Source organism: Falco punctatus (genome assembly GCF_963210335.1).
Source record: "Falco punctatus genome assembly, chromosome: 6".
Lineage (NCBI taxonomy): Eukaryota > Metazoa > Chordata > Aves > Falconiformes > Falconidae > Falco > Falco punctatus.
This window is the reverse complement of record NC_137585.1, coordinates 58494850-58509506: the sequence shown is the minus strand read 5'-3', so window position 1 is coordinate 58509506 and position 14657 is coordinate 58494850. Positions and strand designations below refer to the sequence as shown.

Genomic DNA, 14657 nt, shown 5'->3' with positions numbered 1-14657 from the left:
TTTGTTCCTGCTCTAAACCTTATCTTTCACTCTTCTTGCCCAAAGGTTAGCATATTTGTTGTAGCTTCTTTTATACAAAAGCTCTAACTCTGTAGCTCTTAATTAGATGATGAATTTTACCTTGATTTTGATGAAACCACAAACACTCAATGCAAACACAAATAAAGACCTACTCATTTTGGTTTATGCTAGTGTGATGAGACTACAGGAATACTCTTGTTTATCACCTGTGAAACACTTCAGGACATACCTGATACACTAAAAAGAACCGAGAAAATATTAATACCAGAAGTACAACACAGCAGAGAAGAAATAGTCCGGAAGGTTCCTGGAGTGTGTGGAAAATAACTTCCCAACACAACTGGTGAGAGGGTCAACTAGGGAAGGCACTCCACTAGACCTGTTGACCTGTTGTTTGCGAACAGAGAAGGACTTGCAAGTGATGTTATGGTTGAATGCCATCTTGGGCATAGCGATCACAAAATTACAAGGGTTTTCAATTCTTGGAGAAGTAAGGAGGGCGCTCAGCAAAACTGCTACCTTGGACTTCCAGACAGCAGCCTCTGGCCTGTTCAGAAGATTGGTTGGCAGAGTCCCTTGGGAAGTGGTCCTGAAGGGCAAAGGAGTCTAGAAAGGCTGGACATTCTTCAAGACAGAAATCTTAAAGGCACAGGAGGAGGCTGTCCCCATGTGCCAAAAGGCAAGCCAACAGGGAAGACTGGCCTGGCTGAACACAGAGCTTTCTCTGGAACTCAGGAAGAAAAGGAGAGTTTATGAACTTTGGAAGAAAGGGCAGTCAACTCTGGAGGACTACAAGGATGCCATGAGGTTGTGCAGCGAGAAAATTGGAAGTGTCAAAGCCTAACTTGAACTTAATCTGGCTACTGCCATAAAAGACAGTTAAAAAGTTTCTGTAAATACATGTGCAACAAAAGGAGGGCTAAGGAGACTCTCATTCCTTTATTGGATGTAGAGAGAAGCGTGGTGACAAAGGAGGAGGAAAAGGCTGAGTTATTTAATGCCTTCTTTGCCTCAGTCCTGTTGTTCTCCAGGTATCCAGCCCCCGACACTGGAAGACAGGGATGAGGAGCAGAATGAAGCCCCCATAATCCAAGAAGAAATAGTTAGCAACCTGCTACACCACTGAAACACTCACAAGTCCATGGGTCCAGATAGTATCTACCCAAGGGTACCAAGGGAGCTGGCAGAAGTGTTCACCAAGCCACTTGCCAGAACTTGTCAGCAGTCCTGGCTAACTGGGGAGGTCCCAGAAGACTGGAGATAAACAAATGTGACACCCATCTACAAGAAGGGCCAGAAGGAGGATCCAGGGAAAAAAGGTCTGTCAGCCTGACCTCAGTGCCAGGAAAGGTTATGGAGCAGATCACCCTGAATGCCATCGCATGGCACTTACAGGACAACCTGGGGATCAGGTCCAGTCAGCACGGGTTTATGAAAATAAGGTCCTGCTTGACTAACCTGATCTCCTTCTACAACCCGCTCAGTGAATGAGGCAAAGGTTGTGTTTTCTACCTGGACCTTATTAAAGCCTTTGACAGCATCTCTCATAGCATTCACCTGGAGAAACTGGCTGCTCATGGCTTGGACAGGTGTACCTTACACTGGGTAAAAAGCTGGCTGGCTGGCCAAGACTACATGGTGGTGGTGAATGGAGTTGCATCCAGCTGGTGGCTGGTCACAAGTGGTGTTTCCCAGGCCTCAGGACTGGCGGAAGTTCCATTTAATAACTTTATTGACAATCTGGACAAGGGGATCAAGTGCACACTCAGTAAGTTTGCAGATGATACCAAGTTGTGGGGGAACATTTAAAAAGGCTCTGCAGAGGGATCTGGAAAGGCTGGACCAATGGGCTGAGGCCAACTGTGATGTTCAACAAGGCAAAGTGCTGGGTTCTGCATGTGGGTCACAACAACCCTACACAACGCTACAGGCTTGGGGAAGAAAAGGACCTGGGGGTGCTGGTCAAGAAGGCCAATAGTGTCCTGGCTTGTATCAGAAACAGTGTGGCCAGAAGCACAAGGGCAGTGATTGTCCCCCTGTACTCAGCACTGGTGAGGCTGCACCTCGAATCCTGGGTTCAGGTTTGGGCCCCTCACCACAAGACAGACACTGAGGTGCTGAAGCGTGTCCAGAGACAAGCGAGGTCTGGAGCACAACTCTGATGAGGAGCGGCTGAGGGAGCTGGGTTTGTTCAGCCTGGAGAAAAGGAGGCTCAGGAGGGATCTTAGTGCTCTACAGCTGCCTGACAAGAGGCTGTAGCCACGTGGGGGTCGGTCTCTTCTCCCAAGTAACAAGGGATAGGACAAGAGGAAATGGCCTCAAGTTGTGCCAGGGGGTTTAGATTGGGTATTAGGGAAAAATTCTTCACTGAAAGGGTTGTCAAGCATTGGAACAGGCTGCCCAGGGAAGCGGCTGAGTCACTATCCTGGAGGTATTTAAAAGATGTGTAGATGTGGCACTTAGGGACATGGTTTAGTGGTGGATGCGGCAATGCTAGGTTAAGGGTTGGGCTTGATGACCTTAAAGGTCCTTTCCAAACTAAATGATTCTATGATTCTAATAACACTGATGTGTTCCATGTACTGGAATCTAATGAAAAACAAAGTAAATATGGCAAAGCATAGGTCCTTCAGAACTCAGTTACTCAGCAAGCCACTAGAATAACCCAGGAGGAATGAAGGATCGAGTGCATTTTCAGAGTATTCATTATTTGAAGAGATTTATAAATAGTAGTAATACTTGATTTTGCAGCTATCCTTGAGAAAGGCCATTACATTGAGCATTAGAATTCCATGAAAAAACTGGATTCAAGACACCATAATGCTAAACCCCAAGTGATGGTACTGGGGCTAAAGAGCTAAAAAGCCTAAACCGACGCATGATAGAAAGGGTAAATTAGTACTCCAGTTCTGCTTATCATTAGCAACGTTGGCCTCCCAAATCTACAGTGCAGGAACACTATTTTGTTAGATCCACAAAATACAAAGAATTAAATAACTGACAGACATTTCCAATTGCATATCTTCTTGCTTATGAACAAGCTTATGAAATCTTATGTTTTATGTTGTTCAACTTGGAGACATACACATGGAAAATCTCTATATGGACTTCAAACCCTTTTTATAAAAGAAGCTAGAATATCATCATCTTACTGAACTCACGCCAAGACTTTCACTACACAGATTTTTCAGTTAGATTTTTCAGAGACTTTCATTAGCAAACAGAAGAGTTTCTATTTAGAGCAGAACCGGTAAAAAGCAGAAATAATAGGAAACCACTCAAATCAAAAACCAAAGCCCCATTACAACTTTATAGGAATTATGATTATTTAATCCCTGCATAGCTCTATTCTTTGATCTGAACTTTTTTCTAAATTTGTTTCAGGACAACTTGCACACTGTTTTTTCTCAGGCAAACATAGAAGAAAATAGAAAAACAGGGTTTGAGATGTACGTATTAAAACTTTTCCTTTCTAAAACCCTGAGTGATTTTTTTTCTTTTTGGTGGGAGATTGAATTTCCATATGAATGGATCTGTGCAGGCAAAAGTTTCTAGCTAGAACATGGATTTTGCTAGACTAAGGACAGAAGTCATATTGGCTTAAATGAGATGACATATACAAGATTTTATGCAGGAAAATTTCAATTTCAAGATTTCTCATCTGGATAATAAGATAACAAAGTGATCTAACTTGGTGTTACAACTTAAAAAATGATCCAACTGGGTCCTGTGAATAAGTTATGCTGCAAACCCTGAATGTCCTGTAAACTCTCCAAAAAGCTGTATTTCCCCAGGTTTCCTTTAATTGCCTATTGCACAGAACACACCTCTGACATAACCAATGTGTTTATTTAACTTTTGTTTTATATTTTAGCTTCCAATTTATTTTGGTTAGAGGTAGAATTATTCTGTTAAAAAATGACCTGATCCTAGACATAGTTTATTTAAATTTCAAAATGAAAAGCTTACTAAGAACAGATAAGATTGATTGCTCTTTCCATCTTAGCATAATTGTATTTCAGGTGAACATCAATTTACTTTAAAGGACACTTCTAAGTAGCAGGCTGCATCATACATAATTCATCAATCACAGCTGCCTGTAACATGATTAATTCAAGCAGATTTCAATGGAATAGAGGGAGTTGCATTGTTTTTTATGCTTTGGCTTGTTTGTTTTTAAATAGTTTACAAAACACTCATTTGTGCTGAATTATTTCTGAAAAGAGTTCATCCTTTGTAATCAGCATGTTGAATTTCTCTTCATACAGCAATGTTACCTCTCTAAATTTTTTTTAAAAGGCAGAGTGAGTTTTAACAAAATCATTAAGGCACAGAACATCCCATGCTTATCAAAGGTAAAAATAAAGCTCAATGATTTTGCTTTGGGGGAAGGGAAAGCAAAAGTATTTACCTGAAAAGCAGTATTAGTTTTAGGGCTGTGGATTTTCTAGCTGGCTTGACATCACTTATTATTATTTGTTAGCCCAGCAAGAAAATGTAATTGAAGTAGCTCCTTCCTCAGGTAACCCTTCATACAGTTGTCATATGGACAAAATGGCTTTCATGTGGCAATCCACACAAAACAGACACAAATGTATGCAATTGCTTGACACACTAAGAGATACAGGTGAAACTGGGGGCACCGCCATGTGTGTTACACTACTCAGCAACTTCCATCAAATTCAGTTTCAGGGACACACTGGTGCCTTAGATGGCCCTGAAGTAAAGAAACACTTCCACAGATGCAAACATAGTTTAAAAAGAAAAAAGAAAGCAAGAGAATCTGCTAGAAATGTACACCTACACAAAGACAGAAATGCCTTTACTTACTTGTAAGCCCATTTGAAACACAGAGTGACCCATAAAGTTAGCCAACATTCGAATTAGAGCTGCACCCTGTGGGAAATAATAGAGGAAAAAAGGTGTTACTGTTTTTGCATGTCAGTTTTACACAATAAAAACCTGAATTAGGCATTTCCATCCAACACTATCATTTTGGACTGGAGATTAATAAAATCTTCTTTTGTGCTGGAATGGAAAAAAGAGAAAGATAAAACAATGCAAATACTTACAAGCAAAAGTGAGGAAGCAGGCTGACTTTGTTAATATCGTGTCCCACAGATTGAATAAGGCACAGGTCATAAAACACACTCACTCCACTGCTGGAGCACAGATGTGGCAGCTCCCCAGCTGGTTGCCCCCAGCCCTTCTACACACTCAGCAGTACTGCACAGTTTTAAATGAGGGAAAAAAACATCCACGCTAAATCATACTACAGTGATTATTCATAATTTTACCCTTGTTATACTATTGTAAAACAGGATTTAGTGAGACTACTTTCCTTTGTAAAAGCCTTCAAGGTCTGATGATCTGGAAGTGGATCATTTGCATAGGAATTTTATAATATGTATATAAACATATTTGACTTATTAATCAACAGCTTATTTCCAAGACTGTCATGCAAAGAGGTAAGTACCTGTATAAAACTTTTTCTCTACTTATATTAGTTCTTTGCCCCTTCAGGCAAAGCAGAGAGATCTAAAAGATTTCTTCTGTTTCACAGGTGATTCTATTTCTCAGCACTTACACCAAGAAACAGATTTCTTTAAGGCATCCCTTTTCTATTATCTCACTCCCTCTCAGAACCACAATTGCTGCGTGTTTTCCCCGTGCACAAGTGCTCTGTTTCAAGCACAAGTATCTTTGCAGATCTGATTTGATGATATAGCTATAATATCCCTCTTTGAAATCCATTTTCTAGACAACTAACATTCCGATGCCATTAATCAAATGTTATACTTAGTACTGATCACTGCATGACAGGGAGGACACTATTGATTTAAAGTCAGTGAAATCAAAGGCCGTAAGAAAACATGATGCTAGAACTCAACAATCTCAGCTACAGATATAGGTTCAGGAATTAGGCTAATGCTCAATTAGAAAATAAAGAAAAAAAGAAACATTTCACAGACCAAAAAATTCCCAGGTTATAAAGCCAAAAGGACTATTATAACAATGTAATCTGACTTCCTGCATTAATAGAGGTCAAACAGTAATTTAGGCAGAAAACCTACACAACAGCATCTATTTTAGGAAGATTCAAGAACAGGAAAATGTTTACATAACTTGTCACAACTAATATTTACTGTCACAGCAAAAATGTGCACCTTCTTACTAATTTGAATATCTCTAGCTTCAGCTTTCAAAACAAGATTTTATGTCTTTTCCTGCTAGATTAAAGTTCAGAATAATTTTGCAATTTAACAGTTGTACAATTTTTAGACCATTTTACACGTTCCACTGATTTTTTGTATAGAGACTATTTTTGAAGTACTGCAGGGAATATCTGTATTAACCAACATTTGAAATAATGGCATAAATCAAAAAGATTTGTAAATTACTAGTAAATTGTAAGAAAACATCACAGTTCCTTCACATAGGCAGCAACAACAAATAATACATAGTAAAGTAACTGAAGAAAAAAAAAAGGAAAAAAAATCATTAACTGAGGAGGTATTTGTAGTTGCTTATATAAATTGGACAGTGGATAAACCAGAAGATGGTGTTCGCATTATTAACACTGCTATGTTTTTATGGTGGTACATAATTTTACTGGGAGACCAATCATGTCTGGAAGACACAGCAGCACAGAACATAATCCCTCGAAGCAGATTATTACCTGAACAGACAAGACCATAGGTCAGGAAGCATTATTACCCTTATTTTACTAGAGGAACAGAAGGAGTAAAGTTCTCAGAGATGTTTAAGCAGATAAACAACAGATAAATCTGTCTAAGTAGATAAAGAGAAGATTAAAAAATTCTAATAAATAGATAAATCCTATTATCCTATTATCCTGTATGTAACTTGGGCAGGACAACCCAAAACTTCTGTAGCAGAACCAAAAGTGTCTACAATATAAAAGTAATCAGCCTAAACCCTGACATTTTTCCACTCATCACACATCCCTTTTCCTACTCCTTTGTTAGTATTCCAGGATCCCCTTGTTTATTTCTCACAGTTTAAATTTCACATCGTAGCAACGGTCATATATTTATATAGGTACCTTAACTCTACTGATTCCTGTGAGAAGTAAGCAAGCAAATACCTTCATCTGATCTTGCCTGTGGAGTCATCTTCTATCCAGAAACCAAGAACTGTCAGAAACACGTAAAAGTGACAAAATTCCTCTCACAGGTAATATTTAGCCACACATTGGATGGAACTACAGCTGCCATTACACAGCAAAGAAAACAAAAAATGCAAGCAATGACTGAATAGCAGATCCAAGGCACAAAGGCAGGACTACTCTCTTAGGATCCATCCCTTCTCACAGCTACTTTAGAAGTACTTTCTGCCAATTAATTACTCTCAGGAAACCCAGAAGTCTTACTTGCAGCTTGTAGAGCAATATGCTCGTCCCAGTTCTGCCACCTTCCCCACACAGGGAAAGCAAATGCCTTCTTAATTTATTTGAGGAATGGAAGGTATTCTGAACAAAAAGGGGAAAACAGAAAACCTGAGAACCTTAAGGAAAAAACTGTCTTGGGAGAAGGGAGAAGAAATGGGGGCAAATGCAGCCCTTGGTGTGGAGGGAAAAGAAATGGGAGGAAGGAAAGGGAGGGAACCACCCACTTTACCTTTCTTGCAGTTTGAGAGCAGGCAGAACAGAGAACAGTGATACACTTGTATGAAGAACAGAAGCAATCAATATACTCCCAGCACTGGGAAGGAAAGGGAAAGGCAGCAAAGACTGCCACTCTGACTAGAGGTGAAAAGGAATAGACTTGCGGGCAGAAGGATAAAAAGCAAGAGGTATGCAGAGTAACTGGCATAAAGAAGAGGGGCTTACAAAAAAAGAGGAGCTTGGAGGATGACTCTAACCAGAGGGTCCTGGGAGGTAAAGAAGGTATGTGCAGTAAGTTCAGTTACAGGAGTAAGAGAATACATAGCCTTGGGGTCATCTGAACGGCCCAATGTGCTAGCATTTTCATTGCCTATTTGCCTGGCAAGCAGTAAACTAGATGGAGTCCAGAGGACCTATGCTTCAATACCTTCTGAAAGCTTCTCTGACCTAGACCTAAGCCTACAGAAAAATCCTAAATCACAACAAATTCATCCTGCTGCAGAATACACCCTTTGGAACCTGTCAGCATCCTTCCCTGAACACTCTGGCATGCAACTGATCTGCTCCCCACTCCAATCTCGGGGCCACTTCTGCTCTGCCAACATTTGTCCAACCAAGGAATGACATATAGAGTCTTGAGAAGTGAACCTGGCTCTCTGACAGGGCAGAATGGCTATTTATTGATGATTTAAGTACTTTCCTCCAGGCACTGATGACTTAGTACCTTGTCAAGAGGTAGAACACATTGGTTTAACAGGTCTAGTGGAAAGCAATTATTTCCTATTCAAAAAAGGTACCTATGTTCCTGCCAGTGTAAAATCTGACTCACCTTAAGCCACTGTACCCCATCTTAATGACAGTCTACTCAGACAAAAACAGCAGATATCCAGTCAATGATTAACGGCACTACCTGGTTCTGGTGAAGCACTGTTCATTAGCAGATCTCGTAAGTGCTTCATAAGACACTGATACCAATATCTTGCAAATTAAAGGAAAACTGAGGCACATCTTGATGAACTCATTTGCCAAAGATCACCCAGTATGCTCCTTATATAACCTATGATGACACAGTCAAAGCTTCCTCAGCCTCAGCGCTGCGACTCCACTGCTACAGGAAAGGAAGGCAGAACATGTCAGCAGCTCTGGACATTCAATCATACACAGTCCTTTTCTGCAAAGTGCTCTTGGGAATAGGCATGCCCATAGGCAATTAGCCAACGCTGGCTGAAGTGCTGTAAGTTTATGCTCTTTCTTTCCCTGAAGAAACTTGATTGCACACTCACACCACGGTAAAGACCATCCATAAGTGAAATTAGGAGCAAAATTCCTATACATGTGAGCTGAACTTGTCTTTGAAATCTACAAAATGCAGAGTCCCAGTTAAGGCATTCAGTCTAATTATCTACATGCCAACATAAAATAATATGATTGCAACCTTGATCTCAGATTAAATGAAACTAATTTCTAAAGACCCACTCCTACATTTTCTGATCCTGTGGCATCACTACAAGTCACAGTTACTGTAAGTTAATTTAATTCTCTGACCCAATTTTATTATAACTGAATTCTTAAATTAATCTTTTCACTTGCAACTTGCATCCTGTAATCATTCCTTATACAAAAGAAAGTTTCAGGTGGAATTTTCTTTAACAGGAAAATAAAGCAAGTCTTACGTATGAACCCACAAAAATATGACTACTGCATACCACACAGTACTGGTTATACAGCCACGCAGGAGGACATGCATCTGACTCAATGCAGGTATCTGTGTCTAAAATTACATCAGTTGTTTAGGCTTCCCTTATAGTCAATGGACTGCACCAGTCACTTCTGGGTTCAGTTCACTTTATCTCATCTTAAAGTAGACCTCTAAACAGACTGGGAGAATTGTACCCTAAAAGCACCCCTCTCTCATAATCCACTCCACAAGTAGCCTGGGGTGAGCAGCTCATATGCACATATCTGCACTGCAGGCACCTAAAGCGAGGTGAGATGAATTCAACTGCGCTATCCAAAAAGGCCATACTCTGATTCCCCACTCTGTTACAAAATGTCCGTACTAGTACCTTGTTCCCAAGAATTTCTGAATTGTGGAGATACAAAACTGGTGTGACACCATCCTTTTCCATATATGCAGTCGAATAACATATATTGTATCTCACTTTATTCTTCATGTCATACTTTCATATAAGAAAACCAGCAAGGGTAGGTATTCGAAAGAGGGCCCTGAAGAGAGGGTAGAGTGCTTGCTAGCTGAAGGTGGATATTCTGTACCTAGGAGACAGTGAAGAAAAGCACTTTGAAATAATGAACTGGTGAAGCAATTGCAGTGAAGGGAACAATATAGAAGTCAGTAAACCAGCACACAGGATTATGCAGAAGCAAGGAGGCAAGCGCAAGGGGCTGTGTGTGAAGAGATACAAATGAGCTAGAAACTCATTCAGCAATGTTCTTTTAAGGACCAAAAATTATGCCAGTAATCTAGAAAGTGCTCATGAGAGAGAAATGTCACCAACACAAAACAGAAACCATGAACTACAGCTGACTCTTGTGAGGGTGAAATATATCATTTTGTAAATGTCTTGGAGGGGGGGGGAGGAAAAGAGCCCTTAAAAGGCTGAGCCAGAAAAAGCATAGCTCTTCCACCCTCCTTCCCACCATAACTTGTCATTTTTTACTAGAACATCAACTTCTTTTTGGTTCTGCTTTTGTGTGTTTTGTTGTTCTTGTTTTAACCATAGGATTGAGGTTCATCAGAGTGAATGCAGATGCCTACACTGTAGCTTTGTGATGCACACTCGGTTGCATACAGCTGAGCCAGCTGCCTAGACTCTTTAAAAGCATGGAGAGAGAAGCAAGCACTTCAGCTCATCCTGATTCATCTCATCCAAAGACATGCATCTAAAATAGGACAGATTAATTTCACCCTAAAAGTGCCTGTTTATCTTCACTGATGACACAGGGAGGTTAGAGGACTAGTCAGTTGGGAGGTTCACTGTGTTAGACTCCTGCAAGTGAGGTGACGTGAATCCCTCTGAAGCTGTTTTATCCTGCAACTGACGGAGCAACCTTAGAAAACGTGAAAAAGTAAACAGTGCAAAAACACCTCCCTGACTTTGCAAAGCCTGAGATAGCATCTTGCAGGCTCACCTATCCATTTATCTCATGTAACACCAAACATCAGTAATGGTAATTACACAGACCTCAATATATCTCTTCTTCACTGAATGTCCACCTGGTCACCCCTGTTTAGGAATGAAAGCTGTTTATTTTTATTTAGTTCAGAATGATCCCTTTTATGACATAAAAACTAAAATCACCAATGCAGTACCCAAGGTGTAAGCGGGGAGTGAGGTGCTAAGAGGAGCATTGGACTACCAACAAAAATTACATGACCAAATTTCTAAAACAAAAACGTTAATTATGTCAATTTTCCACAAACCTCCAACCATCCATCTTGTTTCTCCTTCTCTCATTAAAAAAAAAAAACAACAAACCCAACAATGAATACAGGTGATTAATTAACATTCTTCTATTGTACAGTAGTTATTTCAAAATCAGTCTTGATTAATATGTAATAGCACCATTTGTTTTTCAAATACAACAGGCCACAGACAGGAGGCCTACAGTTATTGTTGTGTATGCTGGTACCCCTGCGATTCAAGATTAGGGTTACTTTCTACCTGAGGGAGATGTGAGGTACTCTGTCCTCTACCTCAATTACCTCAATAACTAGATTTCATTCATATTATTGTTAGAGCTATTATTGTCAATAATAATTTCTTATAATCACTATCTTATTTGATTAAAACAAGGCTCAGACCACATACAGGCACTCACATACTTCCATAAAGAGCTCCTAATTTAAGATAAGAATCAATATACAAAGTTTGATGGCTACTAATACATACCTGATGTATACTAGTATTCTTTTTTTTGATCAGTCACATTACACACACGTTAAACAGTTCCCTCCTTAAACTATTTACCCTGAGCTATAGGTGAGTTGCCTTGTCAAAATTTTTTTTAAATCCAGTGTCTACTGACTCCCCCCAGGAACTCCAGCTGGTTAGTGAGACAGAATCTCCCTTTGCAGCAGTTATGCCCAGGCAAGGCCAATGTACTTATCCATGTGCTCAGTTATTTCACTCTTTATATCCTAGAGTCCCCACCTCACTGGAGAAGGAAGTCCATCAAACTCACCCGCCTGCAGCTCCCAGGACTTCCTCTGGAGCCCCTTCCGTACGTTACTCCAGCAATTCTCTGGCACAGTGGCCGTCTGTAAGGATGGCCCACGTCCCATTGCCAGAAGTCCTGCAGCTCCACCTTCAGAAGGTGCAGACAGATACCACCCAGCTCTGCAAACTTCCTAACAACTAATTCAGCTTTTTTAGTTAGTGTTTCCATACACCTACCTCAAATTGGTAGTTCCTGCAACCTACCCATTACAAAGAATACACTGAGCATGGGAATGAACCCATTCTTCAGCAGGGAAGTCCAATACAAATAATCCATTGCACTTTGCTATATTATTGAAAATATAGCAAAAAATGAAAAAAAATGAAAAGTCCCCCTTTTACGCTTTGGCCATGACATGGCCCCTCACCCAGAAAGCCAGAGCCATACCTGCTATATACATTCAAGTCAGGCATGAAGTACCTTAGCAGGATCACTTAAGATCACACAAAAACTTACAAATTTTGGCTAATATGTTTTGAATAATGGCTGAAATGTACCTATTCTTCATGAAACGTGCTGAAGAAAGATATTTTCAGAGCTGCAAATGTAATAAAAGCAGTAAAGAGGTTGGGTATTTTTCTTTAAAATGTTGAACATATTTTTACAGTACTCTGTCAAACAGAAGCCTAAGCATATCCATAATCAAATGGGTTAAGTAAATGAGTATATTTTCATTTCAGTTCAAAGTTCCTGAATTCATACATTATTATTTATTTCTCAAAATCTTAGATAATTCTGTGATTCTAAGTTCATTTCCAATATTAGAAGAGCATCTTACCAGGCACTTATACAAAGAATGCATATTTTCACATTATTTTTGTAATGTGAACACTAGCCAAAAGTAATATCCAAGTCACGTTTTCCAAAACAATCATTCTTTGTTGGTACTAAGCAACCACAGCTGGATGCCCCATGAAATTTAGCTTATTGGGAAAAACACAGCATGAATCAACGTGAAAGAACAATGTACATCAAACATGCAGCAAAAATGTGACTCTTTAAAAAGAACTCTTACATAAAATTAAACCCCAAAATTAAATCTGTCAAATCCTGGAGAAATTTAACACAAAAAATGTGTTTTGACCAAGTCACACACAGAATAGCATATAAATGTGTAAATAAATTACTTATAAATTTGGTCAACTGAGCTGCTGTGTTACACTACATGTAGTGCGCTGAATTAACTGAATTGTAACGCTCGGCACATTAAAGAGGAGGACCAAGACATGAGGGAAGCCTGGCTGTAATATCTGCCGAGTGACTGGTGTGGCATTATGCAAATTAATGGACATCTCTTAGCTCCCCTGTAAGAACAACTGAAAGCTGGGTAAGCACTTTCAAATCCAGGTGTTGCATTTACACCGCACTTCCTTAAGCAAACAGTCACTGTACACTCTTGCTTTTTTCCTTTTTCCCCAAGGGGAGAAGTCCAACCATTCCTCAGCTCCTACTCAGAAGGTCACGTTGAAATGTATTTTACCTTCCTACTTCTGTCATCTGAACCGTCTTTCAAGGTATGCAGCCTTACCCTGACAGTTGTGGAACAAGAGTGTCTCGTTCATGCCATCAGTTACAGCACAGTACTGCGGCAGGCTCCTGAGAGACTTCTGCTAAAGTCCTTCTATCGAGCTGTAAGAGCAGAGATAATTGCAAAGCCTTCTCTGGAATTCTTCAGCTGCCTCTATCCAAAATATCTCATCTCTGGGAACTGCAGAAGTACTCACCGAGAAATTCTTTTCAGGAAATTAATTAGACTGTATCATGAGTCACCCAGCGCTAAATCCCCCTTTCATTTTCAGAAACTGAGCACTGTAATACACCAGCTTAGCTATTTTCTGTATTCTCCAATGGCACCTCCAAATACTATAAGAAAAATGAAGCTTAATGCATGGGAATTTGATGACTGTGAATACTTCCTTATTTGATTAGGATAACAGAACGTATTTGTTTAAATGAGTAAACATGTGGCTATGATTTCCTCCCTGTGGCAGAAATGTAAGATGTTCAAATCATTCCTAGAGGCTTTCCCTTTGGAAAACCCATGTAAAAGCTGTAAGAAGTAAGTAAGGAGATAGATATATGCAGACTACGCAGTGCACTAGTACAAAACGTGACAGTATCAGCCTAATCCTGAAGGTCTTCGTTCAGGCCATCATTTAGTGACACACTTAAGTACCTTAAGCATGTAAGCAGCCCACTTTAATTCCACAGCTTACACACATAAAATTAAGCAAGTAACTATGTACTCAGCTGAATTTGAGTCTGATTGGCTTCCCTGCACCCAGTAATAAATTGTTAAAAAGTAAGGGACTACATTCATTACAAAGACCCAGAAAAACTATCCCTACTTGATTTTAACAGTACAGACTAGGAAAAACCCCCACGTTTAATTTATCTTCTTTACTTTTTAAATAGTACAGAATTTCCAATTGATATTTGCTTATCAAGCACTGCACACCCACAAGTTAATGTGCTGTTGATACTCCGCAATAAAACCAGGATATATTTTAATAAATAAATTAAACTTACAAGATGTTAAAAATTTTATTTACAGTGTGGATGAGCCAATATTTTTTAAAATCAGCAAATATACCTATAAACATGTAATGTAGTGTGTTAAATCATCAAAGATGCATAAAGGCATCTTATGTTGTTCTTATAGATGGAAAGGCCATTTATCTGATGCTAAAACATCACTGAAAAAGCAACATTACATTCAAGGAGAGCTTTTCACTGGGAAATCATAATCATTTTCTATTCTAACACACAC

General features: G+C 39.6%; 1 protein-coding gene across 5 annotated transcripts in view; it reads right to left on the bottom strand.

Annotated features, from left to right (window-relative positions):
• The window catches only part of TRHDE (thyrotropin releasing hormone degrading enzyme), a 232749-nt gene that overhangs the window by 111849 nt on the left and 106243 nt on the right, over nt 1–14657 (bottom strand). For all 5 annotated transcript variants that reach the window (XR_013929169.1, XR_013929170.1, XM_080393835.1 and 2 more), the window contains one exon: nt 4852–4917. Coding sequence is in view for 3 of the 5 variants with exons in the window: in XM_080393835.1 (XP_080249961.1) it covers nt 4852–4917 (66 nt within the window). In the remaining 2 variants the exon portion in view is untranslated. The remainder of the gene's footprint in view (nt 1–4851; nt 4918–14657) is intronic.